Source organism: Vicugna pacos, chromosome 21 (genome assembly GCF_048564905.1).
Source record: "Vicugna pacos chromosome 21, VicPac4, whole genome shotgun sequence".
Taxonomy (NCBI): Eukaryota; Metazoa; Chordata; class Mammalia; order Artiodactyla; family Camelidae; genus Vicugna; species Vicugna pacos.
Genome location: NC_133007.1, coordinates 25,527,124 through 25,538,281, shown reverse-complemented (window position 1 = coordinate 25,538,281; position 11,158 = coordinate 25,527,124). Strand labels below are relative to the sequence as shown.

Below are 11,158 nucleotides of genomic sequence, written 5' to 3'. Positions count from 1 at the left end.
GCTGCCCGCGCTTCGCAGGGGTCCGGTACGGGAGGGTGGGCCGGCATTGCGTGGCAGGCAGTCTGGAGAACTGGCCCGCCTGATCTGGTCAGAGCCGGGCTGCAGATGTGAAGCCGAAGGGTAGGAAAGGGTCCGGACCCAGGGCTGGGTGGAGGCGCGGCTCCCATGTCGGTCGGACCGGGCCTCGGCTCCCACCCTGTACAGTAGCCGGAAACTGGAGGTGCGCAGCAACGCAGGCCGCGAGGGAGTTGGAATAGTGGGCTGGGTCCTGGCCTCTTCAGGATCAGGCGCGAGGCCGGGGCGGGGCCTTTCCGAGGGCGGAGCCTCGGGGGGCGGAGCCTGGCCCCGAGCCGGGTGGGAGGGGCGGGGCGGGGCGGGGCCTGGTGGCTGCGCTGCGAGGCGAGGTACGCGAAGCCGACCCGGCCGCCGCGGCTTCTCGGCGCGCGGCCCAGCACCTGCTGCCCTCGCCCGGCCCCGGGCGCCGCTGCCATGCGGCTGGCGCTGCTCTGGGCCCTGGGGCTCCTGGGCGCGGGCAGCCCGGTGCCCTCCCGGCCGCTTCCAGATATAGGTGAGTACCGGCCTGGAGTGGGCCGGGGGCGGACTGGGAAGACTCGCAGGGAAGTCGGGAGGCACTGGGGTCCTGGGGTCGGCCAGAGACCGTGGGAGACCCAAACCAGAGCTCATCCCGCCCAGATCTGCTATCCTGGGCCGAGGGCCCAGCGACTGGGCAATGGAGAGGGAAAGATAGCGGATGCCGGCGGCCCCTGCCCGGTCATCCTCTGCACGGTCCCCGAGGACACTTTCAGGCTCTGGGACCAGGCACCGAGGCGCCTAGCCCAGCGTCCCCTGAGAATCGCTGGAGAGGGTAGCTGCTCCCCAGGACTGACGTCTTCGCTCCTCTGGGGCCTAGCTGACAGTTCCACCCAGTGCCAGGGCGCCGAGTAGGCACGGCTTGTAGGGTTTGGCGAAGAGGATTCTTCCTGGCCCTTCATCCCAGACCTGGGCGGCCAGGCACCCCTCATTCTGGTGCTGATGCCACCAGAAACCCGGCGGGAGAGGGCCCGGGAAAAGCCAGGAGAGGGGAGATTTGGCCAGGAAAGAGGCTGGGACACCGACTCCTCTTTGGAACTTTCACTTCCCGCTGCTGTCTTGGGCTGGGGGCCGAGAGGGCAGGCAGGGGTGGAGTGTCCGGAGGAGAGAGGGCCGTTGTGGGGAGGGGGGCGGACTCCGGGAGGAAGCGGAGGCTGTGGGGAGCGGGTGTGCCTGACTGGGCATGAGGGATATTTTGGGAGAGGGGGTGTTTGCACTGCTCACCCAGAAATGGGCGTTCCCCGCATCTCTGATGTGAGGAAAGGGAGGGTGAGTGGGCACCCGGCCACACGGCTTCGCCCAGTCCTGAGCGTGGGCGTTCCTGGGGGGGAGTTGGGAGGGAGTGGGAACAGGGGGAGGGTCCCCGTGAGAACCTGGGATTTGCCTGAGGGGGACAGGGAGCGGCCACAAGCTGGTTAAACTGAACTTCTTTCTCTGGGGACTTGTGGATGGGTTGGTGGCATGAAAGGGAAAAATTGGAGAGAAGCCCCCCACCCCCCAGTATTCTCCTTTAAGTCCCAGCATGCAATGCAACAGTCCTTCAAGCAGAGAAAGGCCTTGAGGTACTGGGAGCCAGGTGGGTCAGAGGGCACCAGCCCTGGTGCTGATTCTCTCAGCACTCTCTTGGGGTGTCGTCGGGACCCTGCAGGTGGCGCTGAGGAGGAGCAGGCAAGGCCAGAGGGGGCTGTGAATGGGCCTTTGGAGCCCCAGATCCTTGAGGACAACCTCACGCTCAGCCTAGCAGAGGTGCTTCAGGTGAGCCTCCCTCTCCCCTCAATAAAGAAATATGCCTCCACCACCCATCACCGTGAATAACCAGGTGTCTCAAGGTAAAGGCTACCTGAGGAGCTGGCGCGTGGACCTCACTGTAGCATGGCCATCCCAGGTCTGGCTGCCTCTCCCTCCACACCCCAGCACCTGGCTTCATTTACCTCCCTCTCCCCTCTACACACACATCTGTCCACCTCAGCCCCACCCAACCCATCCATCTCCTCTGGGAAATTCTGAGGCCAAACTTGCTTTCTTGGTCTCATGTTGTCAGTTTCCTCAGTGGGGGGACTTGGAGAGGCCTCACCAAACACCCTCCCCTCCCAATTCTAAAGCTGAGTCAGAGGAAGGGCTGGGGCCTACACCGAGTCCTCCACGATGCTTCCTCTCTGGGCAGGAAGCCGAGAAGGGGCAGCTCGGATACCTTCCTTGACCTCCCCACACAAACCCCCAGAACAATGCCCCAGGCCAGGCAGGGCTTCCTGGCCCCTCCCTCGGGATCCCCCCACCAGTGATCTAATCGTTGGTGCTCTCCTAAGGGCTTGAGATTTTCTGGTTAGAGAAGATAGGAGTTTCGGGCAGGGCCAGGGAGGTGACATGCCCTCTGGTGCCCACAGACCAGTCTGCCTGAGGCTTTGCGGATCAAATTGGAATTGGATGGTGAGAGTCATATCCTGGAGCTGCTACAGAATAGGTAATGATGATAGTGGCAACACTAATAATAACATGACTAACATTTATATAGCATCTACGATGTGCCAGGTACTAAGAGCTTGAACTCATTTAATCCTCATAACAACCCTATAAGGTAGATACTATTATGCATTATTACTATTGTTCTCATATATAAAGCAGTCAAGGCACAGAGAGGTTAAATAACTTGTCCAAGGTCACACAGCTATTGTGTGGGGAGAACCAGTTAGGAACCCCCATAGCCTGGCAGAGTTTGTGGCCCAGCCACTATACTCTGCTGACTCCAGGGGAAGCAGGAAGGTTGGGGGGATTGCCTGGCCCACAGCCACCCCTCTACCAACTCCAGTCCTCAGGCTGTCACTGCACCATCCTGGGAGACAGCTGACACTGCCCTCCTTTTTCTTCATTTCACAGGGACCTAGTCTCAGGCCGCCCAACCCTGGTATGGTACCAGCCTGATGGCACCCGGGTGGTCAGTGAGGGACACACTCTGGTGAGTCAGGCTGTCTCATGCCCTGCTTCTGGCCTGAGGGAAGAAGGGAGGGGGCACCTGGAGGATGTGGGAGGACATTGCATCTCTTCACCAACAGGCTAGTCTCCTGGGCTCTAATCCTGGCCTGTCCTTCAAGTTGGCACTCATGTTTCTCTGCTGTAGGAGAACTGCTGCTACCAGGGAATTGTGCAGGGCCATGCCGACTCCTGGGTCTCTGTCTGCACCTGCTCTGGGCTCAGGTACAGGGGCTCACTTCTTTGAAGGTGAAGAGAGTGAGGGTACACGAGCTGAAAAGTTTTCTGACTTCCTGCATCTTTCCATAGGGGCTTAGTGATCCTGTCCCCAGAGAGAAGCTACGTCCTGGATCTGGGGCCTGGGGACCTTCAGGGTTCCCCCGTTATTTCCCGGATCCAAGACCTCCTCCTGCCAGGCCACACTTGTGCCCTGAGCAGGCCTGCATCTGTGCTCACTCAGGCTCCACCAGCGCGCCCCCTGGGACAGCATCACAGTCACCGGGTGAGGATGAATGGCAGGAGCACTGGGCTTCTGTTGTCCCCAGGGCTGGCCTCCTGGCCCTCAGAGCTATTTGTCCACAGTAACAACCTCTCCTGCTAATGGAGTGATTTCCCAGTACCAGACACTTTGTAAACATTATCTCTTTTACTCTTACCAGCAACCCTGGGGGGCAGGTGCTCTCCATGGCTCTATCTTAGTGAGAAAACTGGCTCAGAGAGGTTAAATGACTTACCCAAGGCCATTCAACTAATAAATAGTATAGCCAGGATTTAGATGCAGGCACTTGACTCAAACTCCTCATGAGGCTTATGATCCATATGCAGAGAGCTCTCACTTGGATAGAGAGAACACATAGTTACCAATCACAGAGCAGTGAGAGTCCAATTTCCTAATTTACTCCATGCGGATAATAAAACTACTTACCTTATAGGATTACTGTGAAGATTAAATGAATGTATATACATGCATATATATGTGAATGCTTAGAACTCTGCGTGGTATATGTTAAGTGTTTGATGGTGTTGGCTATTATTATGTTTTTAAATTTGGGAAAAGCCCTAAATTTGAAGCCAGAAAAGGAGTACTCTACTCCCAGCTTCATAACCTTCAATTACTCTACCTTGGGCAAGTCCCTGGCCTCTCAGCCTCTCAGTGGTTCTCTGTAAAATGGGCTCTTCACTCTCCTGTTTGGCCACACAAGGTGGGCGTGGACACAGCCTGGTCAGCCCCGTGTGGCTGCTGGCGGTGAGTGGTGGGGGTGCCACATGCTCCCTCCTCTTGTCCACAGTGGAGGCGGGATGTGGTGACAGAGACCAAGATTGTGGAGCTGGTGATTGTGGCTGACCATTCTGAGGTGAGCTTGCCGGCCCTTGCATGTCCTCCCCTGACCTCTGCCTGCCCTGCCACCTTTCATGGTCACCTCTCGTGACCCACAGGTCCAGAGGTACCGGGACTTCCAGAGCCTGCTGAACCGTACCTTGGAAGTAGTCGTCCTCCTGGACACAGTGAGTGTCAGGCCAGCAGCATCCTTATGGCCCCTGACCCTGGGAACCCCTCTCCTGAACCCCAGTTCTCTTTCAGTTCTTCCGACCTCTGAATGTCCGAGTGATGTTAGTGGGCCTGGAGGCCTGGGCCCAGCGCAACCTGATAGAGATAAGCCAGGACCCAGCTCTCACACTAGACAGCTTCCTCCGCTGGCGCCGGTCAGACCTGCTGCCTCGATTGCCCCACGACAGTGCCCAGCTGGTGACGTAAGACCCCCAGGCTCAGCCAGCAGAGCTCAGTTCAGCCCCAGTCTGGCCAATTTCATACTCCAACTCCCTACCCAAGGCCCTAAAGCTCTGGCCACCTTGGCTTTGGGCCTTGACCTTTGACCTCTCAATTCCACAGTGCTACTTCATTCTCTGGGCCCACGGTGGGCATGGCCATTCAGAACTCCATCTGCTCTCCTGATTTCTCAGGAGGTGTGAACATGGTGAGCTATTTCCACACCTCCTTCCTGTTCCTGATTCAGTTCCTCCCAACTGGTACGATTTATTCACCGAAACTCCCTACAAACTTACCAACTGCAAAGCTGAGGGTATAGAGGGCAGGGGTTCATGATGTGGACTCTGCTGTCAGGGTACCCCTCGCCTATGGCCAGCTGATTAGTGTACACAGTCTTCACCTATAAGCTCTTCCCATGTCTTGGGGGATAAAGGGATGGCTGAGGCCCAGAGAACAGAGGTGCTCTCCCAGGGTCACATAGTGAGGGAGAGGGGCAGGGCTGAGCTAGAACCCAGGTTTCCTGCCACTCAGGCCTGGGTTTCCCCCTACTTGAGAAGCAATTGAGGAGGGAGGCGGTGCCTGCTGAGTGCCCAAGAGGTCAGATGAGGAGAGAACAGGAGCAGTCAGGCTGGTGCTGGACCTGGGTTATCCCCTCCCCAATGACAGGACCACTCCACAAGCATCCTGGGAGTTGCCTCCTCAATAGCCCATGAGTTGGGCCACAGCCTAGGCCTGGACCACGACTCACCTGGGAACCGCTGCCCCTGTCCAGGTCCCGCCCCAGCCAAGAGCTGCATCATGGAGGCCTCCACAGAGTGAGTAGCTGCAGGATGGAGAGAGGGGATAGGGCAGGGACAGGGAGCAGGGAGCAGTCCACAGCCCCAACCTTCCTTGCTGCTGTCCCCAGCTTCCTGCCAGGCCTGAACTTCAGCAACTGCAGCCGACAGGCCCTGGAGAAAGCCCTCCTGGGTGGGATGGGCAGCTGCCTCTTTGAACGGCTGTCCACTCTGCCCTCTATGGCCAGCATCTGTGGAAATATGTTGGTGGAGCCCGGCGAGCAGTGTGACTGTGGCTTCCCAGATGTGAGCTCCTCACCCAGAGCCCTGCCCCACTCACTTCAGTGCCCTCACTCCAGCACATCAGCCCTGTCCGAGCCTCCTGAGCCCCTCTCCCCACCTCCCTGTCTGTGGGGACAGCACATGCATTGTTGGGATCTAGCTTTCACTTGCTGTGTGTGTCCTTCTGGGTTCGGGCTCCGGGAGGAGGGGTTGGGGTAGGCTGTCAGGCCCAGCCTGCTCTGATGCTCGGCCCCTCTGCGCCCTGGCCCACAGGACTGCGCCGATCCCTGCTGTGATTACCACACCTGCCAGCTGAGGCCAGGGGCACAGTGCGCATCTGATGGACTCTGTTGTCAAAATTGCCAGGTGGGTGCAGACTGAACTGGCCACCCAGAGCCCACCTGCCAGGGGCCAGGGTGGAAAAAGTCACTCCTAGGGCCTGGCTGGATTTGCCCAGCACCCACACTGATGCTGAACCACCCTCCACAGCTGCGCCCGGCTGGCTGGCAGTGTCGCCCTACCAGAGGTGACTGTGACTTGCCCGAGTTCTGCCCAGGAGACAGCTCCCAGTGCCCCCCTGATGTCAGCCTGGGAGATGGCGAGCCGTGTGCTGGTGGACAGGCTGTGTGCATGCAAGGGCGTTGTGCCTCCTATGCCCAGCAGTGCCAAGCTCTCTGGGGACCTGGGGCCCAGCCCGCCATGCCGCTTTGCCTCCTGACTGCCAATACTCGGGGGGATGCCTTTGGGAGCTGTGGGCGCAACCCTGATAGAAGCTACGTGTCCTGTGCCCCCAGGCAAGTGAGGCAACCTGGCTCCTCCTGGCTTTGTGGGAGTCTTGGCTCTGCCCCACTGACCCTGCATCTTCTCCCTAACCAACCCCAGAGATGCCATTTGTGGACAGCTCCAGTGCCAGGGTGGGAGGGCCCAGCCTCTGCTAGGCTCAGCCCGGGATCTGCACTGGGAGGTGCTGGAAGACAATGGGACTCAGCAGAAGTTGAACTGCAGCTGGGTCCACCTGGACTTGGGCAATGACGTGGCCCAGCCCCTCCTGACTCTGCCTGGCACAGCCTGTGGTCCTGGCCTGGTGAGCAGCCTGGGTGGACAAGAACAAGTGGGGAGGGACACCTGGACTGCCGCAAGCAGTGCCCAGGCCTCACTATCCACCAGGGCAAAAGGCAGACTTTGAGGGGACTTCAGATTCTTACTTCAGATGGAGCAAAGTCCTGTTTCTTTGGTTTCCCCATCTGTAAAAGTGGGGTGGGCCTCGGCCGTGTTGGCCTCCCAGTACCAGAAAAGCTTTGTGAGAATGTGATATTTGCTCTTCTCTCCCCATTGAGCAGGTGTGCATTAACCATCGATGCCAGCCTGAGGAAATCCTGGGTGCACAGGAATGTCGAAGCAAATGCCATGGGCATGGGGTGAGCTGGCACAGGAGAGATGAATGGGGACCAGGGAGCCTCCCGGGAGGAAAAGAATGATGGGTTTTAGAAACAGACACACTTGAGTTCTAATCCTTGCTCTACCGCTTCTTAACCATGTGACGTGAGGCAGGTTATTAAGCTCTCTGAGCTCAGCTTCCTCATCTATGTAATGGGCATAATAATAGTACCGACTTCGGGGGGTACATGAGATAAGTATGAAAGCTTCTAGTAAAGTCCCCAGCATATAGAAAGACTCACAGTGTGAGTCCAGTCTAATTTCCTCTGGCACTGATAAAGAGTCCCTCCCTCTCGAGAGTGCTGGCACCCTCCATCCCATCATCCCCAGAACGCCTTCCAGTTGTGAACATCTGGGATCTTGAAAAGCTGGAGACAGAGAAACATGGCCCCAGAATGCAGGACCCCTCATTGTTCAACCTGTACCTCCTAGGTCTGCGACAGCAACAGACACTGCCGCTGTGAGGAGGGCTGGGCACCCCCGGACTGCACCACCCACATCAGAGGTAGCATGGGGTGGGGGGTAGGAGCAGCTGGGAGGGCATCCTACACCACCCCTCTTCTTCTGACCCCCTCACTGCTGGTTCCCTGACTCTCTGTGACCCCTGACCCCTTCACCTTCTCTGACTGCTTGACCTCACTCCCTGCCCTACCAGTCCCCACCCTGCCTCTTCCTGGGTGTAGAGTTCTTAGCCCTGCTTACCTTCAAACTTGCCCCCCACCCCCTGCGCAGCAACCAGCTCCCTGACCACAGGGCTGGCCCTCAGCCTCCTGTTGTTGCTGGTCCTGGTATTGCTTGGTGCCAGCTACTGGCACCGTGCCCGCCTGCGCCAGCGAATCTGCCAGCTCAAGGGACCCAGCTGCCAATACAGGTACCAGCCTCCCTGCTACCAGCTTTCTCAACAGCTCTGTTGAAGACAACAGCTCTGGAGCCTTGTCCCCACCTCCGCAGCCCCTGCCACCTAGTTTTGAGCCCATTTCCCCTGGAACAAACCCCACGTACCTCTCTTCCTTACATGTGCCCCATAACCCTCCACATCACACATAGACCCGCGTGGGGCAGCTGGGATGCTAAGGCCATTTCTCTCCAGGAGCCCCAGTGCTGAGTAACTGGGGCCCTCCCTCAGGTTGATCAACTTCCCCTTCCCACTTCTAGTTATGCCTAAACCACAGACAAGCTCCTGCCAAGGGGCAGACAAAGGGTTAGCCCCACTCAAGGGCCGCATATGAGTGGGGAACAGCATCTGAGGCTGGGCCCTCTCCCTCTTTGCCTTTCTTCATGCTCAGGGCAGCCCAGTCTGGTCCTCCAGAACGCCCAGGACCCCCGCAGAGGGCCCTGCTGATGCCAGGTGCCAAGGTAGGTCTGTATGCCAGAGGAGAAAGGGCCTCAACTTGGCCGGGCATCCAGCTTGGGCCCTAGGGTGGGGGTACTGAAGACTCTAGACTCAGAAAGACTTGCATTTCCCAAGAGTCAGTCAGAGGAGTCAGGGCCAGCCCTCCCTGCCCCTCCCCTGGCTGCAGGCTGAGAAGCAGAGTCCAGACTGGACTGGGGAGGGGCAGTCTCCTAGAGCAGGCAGTGCTGAGCTCTTTGAGTTGGCCAAACGGGTGCCTTTGAAAGGTGGATCTACCTGTGCTCCCAGCCGTGACTCCTGGAGGGCAGGAGGGGGTGGTGCTCAGAGTGGCCTTCAGTGTGCCAGGACCTGACGAGGCCCAGGTCACCATGTGTAGAAGGGCTGGTGAGTGCCCCTGCCCTGAGCCCTGATCTGATGACAGGAGTATTTGTGTGGAGGTGGTCTGCATGCCCCGCCACCACTCGTCACCCACTCTGCATGCAACTGAATGACCGCACGCAGAGCCCTTACTGCCCCTGGGGCCCTGGCTGCCCCTCCGTGGGCACTAACACCTCTCTGCCCACATCTGTCTCTCTGCTCCCTCTTCCCCACCCCCACCCCGACTCTGCCTGTCTGCTTCTCCTGCCTTCTCAGCAGACTAGTGCTCTTGGCTTTCCGGCACCCCCCTCCAGGCCGCTGCCTCCTGACCCAGTGCCCAAGAGACTCCAGGTAAATCTGGACCAGGCACCGCCCTGGCCCAGGGCAGGTGGGAGGCTTGGTGCCCAACTGCAGTTCTCATCCCTGTTCCCTGCCAGTGGCGCTCTTCATTAGGGGACCAGGGTGCCCCTCAACCTCCAGACCCTCTGAGCCCCAGAAGCAGCAATGGGTGAGCCTCCTGCCTTGGTTTCTACCACCATCTGGTGGTCAGTGGCGGGACTGCAGTCGGCCAGGGACACCACGGTGACCCACACCTTTCTCTCCTCAGACATTTGCTGGTCTGCACTCAAGCCCTGTGCGCATGTCCCTGTTCTCTCCTGCCCCCTGGCTGACTTTGCATGTTGACCTGAACCCCTAGGGAGACCCACTGCATGACCACTGCCCCTAGCTGTGCTCTCATAGCCACTGCTCCTTTCTCTGTTCAGGCTGAGCTGGCTGACCGACCCAATCCCCCCACTCGCCCTCTGCCAGCTGACCCGGTGGTGAGGCGCCCGAAGGTAACAGTGGGGGGAGAGAAGGGCACAGCCTTTCCCCCCACCCAGGGCTGTGGTGCTAGTAGCCTTGGCGGTGGTGCCGGTGGCAAGATGACCCTTGTGCCTGGGGGCACATACCTGGTGGCATCTTAAATGGTGACAGGTTTGTTTGGAGACAAAGGTGACCTCTGGTGCCGCCTCTCAAGCTGGTGTTCCTGAGCATCAGTGTTGTCGGAAGTGGGCAACATGATACCCCCTCCCAAGCTGGCCTTCTGCCTTCTCTCTCTGTCTCAGGGGCCCGCCAAGCCCCCACCCCCAAGAAAACCACTGCCTGCTGATCCCCAGGGCCAGCGCCCTTCGGGTGACCTGCTTGACCCTGGAGCTGGAATCCCGCCCCCAGTGGTACCCTCCAGGTAGGGGAGGAAGGGTGCTGAGGATCGGTGGGCGGGGCGAGTGGTCTGAGGAAAGAGGACCTCTGAACTTTTTCCTCGGCTTCCCGCACCCTAGGCCTGCGCCGCCGCCTCCAGCAATGTCCTCGCTCTACCTCTGACCTCTCCTGAGGTCCCGCTGCCTCTAACCTGGACTTAGGACTTCAAGAGGTGGGCCTGACCCCTGGAGTCCCCCCGCGATGACTGAAGGAGCTGGAGCCTGGACGCTACAGAGCAGGCCTCTTAAGACACCAGGCACCTCCACGCACTGTTGAGGAGCACCCTGGGGACCCGCCCACGCAATGGCAGCTGGGGGTTGGGGAGGGGCTGGGCGCTGGACGGGGCTGAGGGAGGTGCGCACAGCCTGTCTCTGATCAGTTGCAATAAACGTGAGGTCTTGAGAGCGTTCCTCAAAAGTTTGTCTGCTCAGGGAAGGAGGGTCTCCCCTGTCGCGATTCCAGGTATGGCCGCCAGGAGACGCTGTCGCCTCAGACGAAGATGGGCTAGGGAGGGCCAGAGTCCTAAGCAGGGTCAGCGAGTGTCCCCGGGATGCTCGCGGCTTGTTTCTGTCCAGTCTTGGGTGACTCTCTGCACAATCCAGTACCACAAAGGGAGTTGTACGCCCTCTGCCACCCCCAGTTGCCAAGTCATCACCCCTAAAGCCGCGTGGCCCCTGGCGGCGGCCATCGACAAACCGGCCAAGCTTTTGGACCCACCGTCCCCACCCTCTGACCAGTAGCTGGGAAAAATGGAACTGACTGGTGTGCTCAGAGCCCTGGAGCTGGGGTGGGGTGGGGCGGCGGCTCCCAGGATCCCAAGGCCGCGCACCTGCCTCCTCCCCCGCCCCCGCCCCCACCTGAGGGTTCGGGAACAAAGGTGCTTTGTACCCG

At 59.3% G+C, this 11,158-nt stretch overlaps 1 protein-coding gene across 11 annotated transcripts; it reads left to right on the top strand.

Annotated features, from left to right (window-relative positions):
* The first annotated feature begins 348 nt into the window (after positions 1-348).
* ADAM15 (ADAM metallopeptidase domain 15) lies at positions 349-10,676 on the top strand. Of its 11 annotated transcripts, none has more exons than XM_072946439.1 (23): positions 349-568; positions 1,739-1,845; positions 2,475-2,551; positions 2,965-3,043; positions 3,206-3,282; positions 3,367-3,559; positions 4,347-4,412; positions 4,495-4,563; positions 4,640-4,809; positions 4,949-5,033; positions 5,492-5,640; positions 5,733-5,907; positions 6,157-6,249; positions 6,373-6,677; positions 6,766-6,967; positions 7,224-7,301; positions 7,753-7,825; positions 8,053-8,191; positions 8,607-8,676; positions 9,308-9,379; positions 9,793-9,864; positions 10,135-10,253; positions 10,348-10,676. In XM_072946439.1, the coding sequence occupies exons 1-23, from the start codon at positions 490-492 to the stop codon at positions 10,388-10,390; spliced, it is 2,592 nt and encodes an 863-aa protein (XP_072802540.1). In that variant the 5' UTR covers positions 349-489; the 3' UTR covers positions 10,391-10,676. The 11 variants fall into 11 exon arrangements, with proteins under 11 accessions (XP_072802540.1, XP_072802541.1, XP_072802539.1 ...); XM_072946440.1 differs by having other exon boundaries at positions 9,305-9,379; positions 10,186-10,253; XM_072946438.1 differs by having other exon boundaries at positions 9,305-9,379.
* The last annotated feature ends 482 nt before the right edge of the window (positions 10,677-11,158 follow it).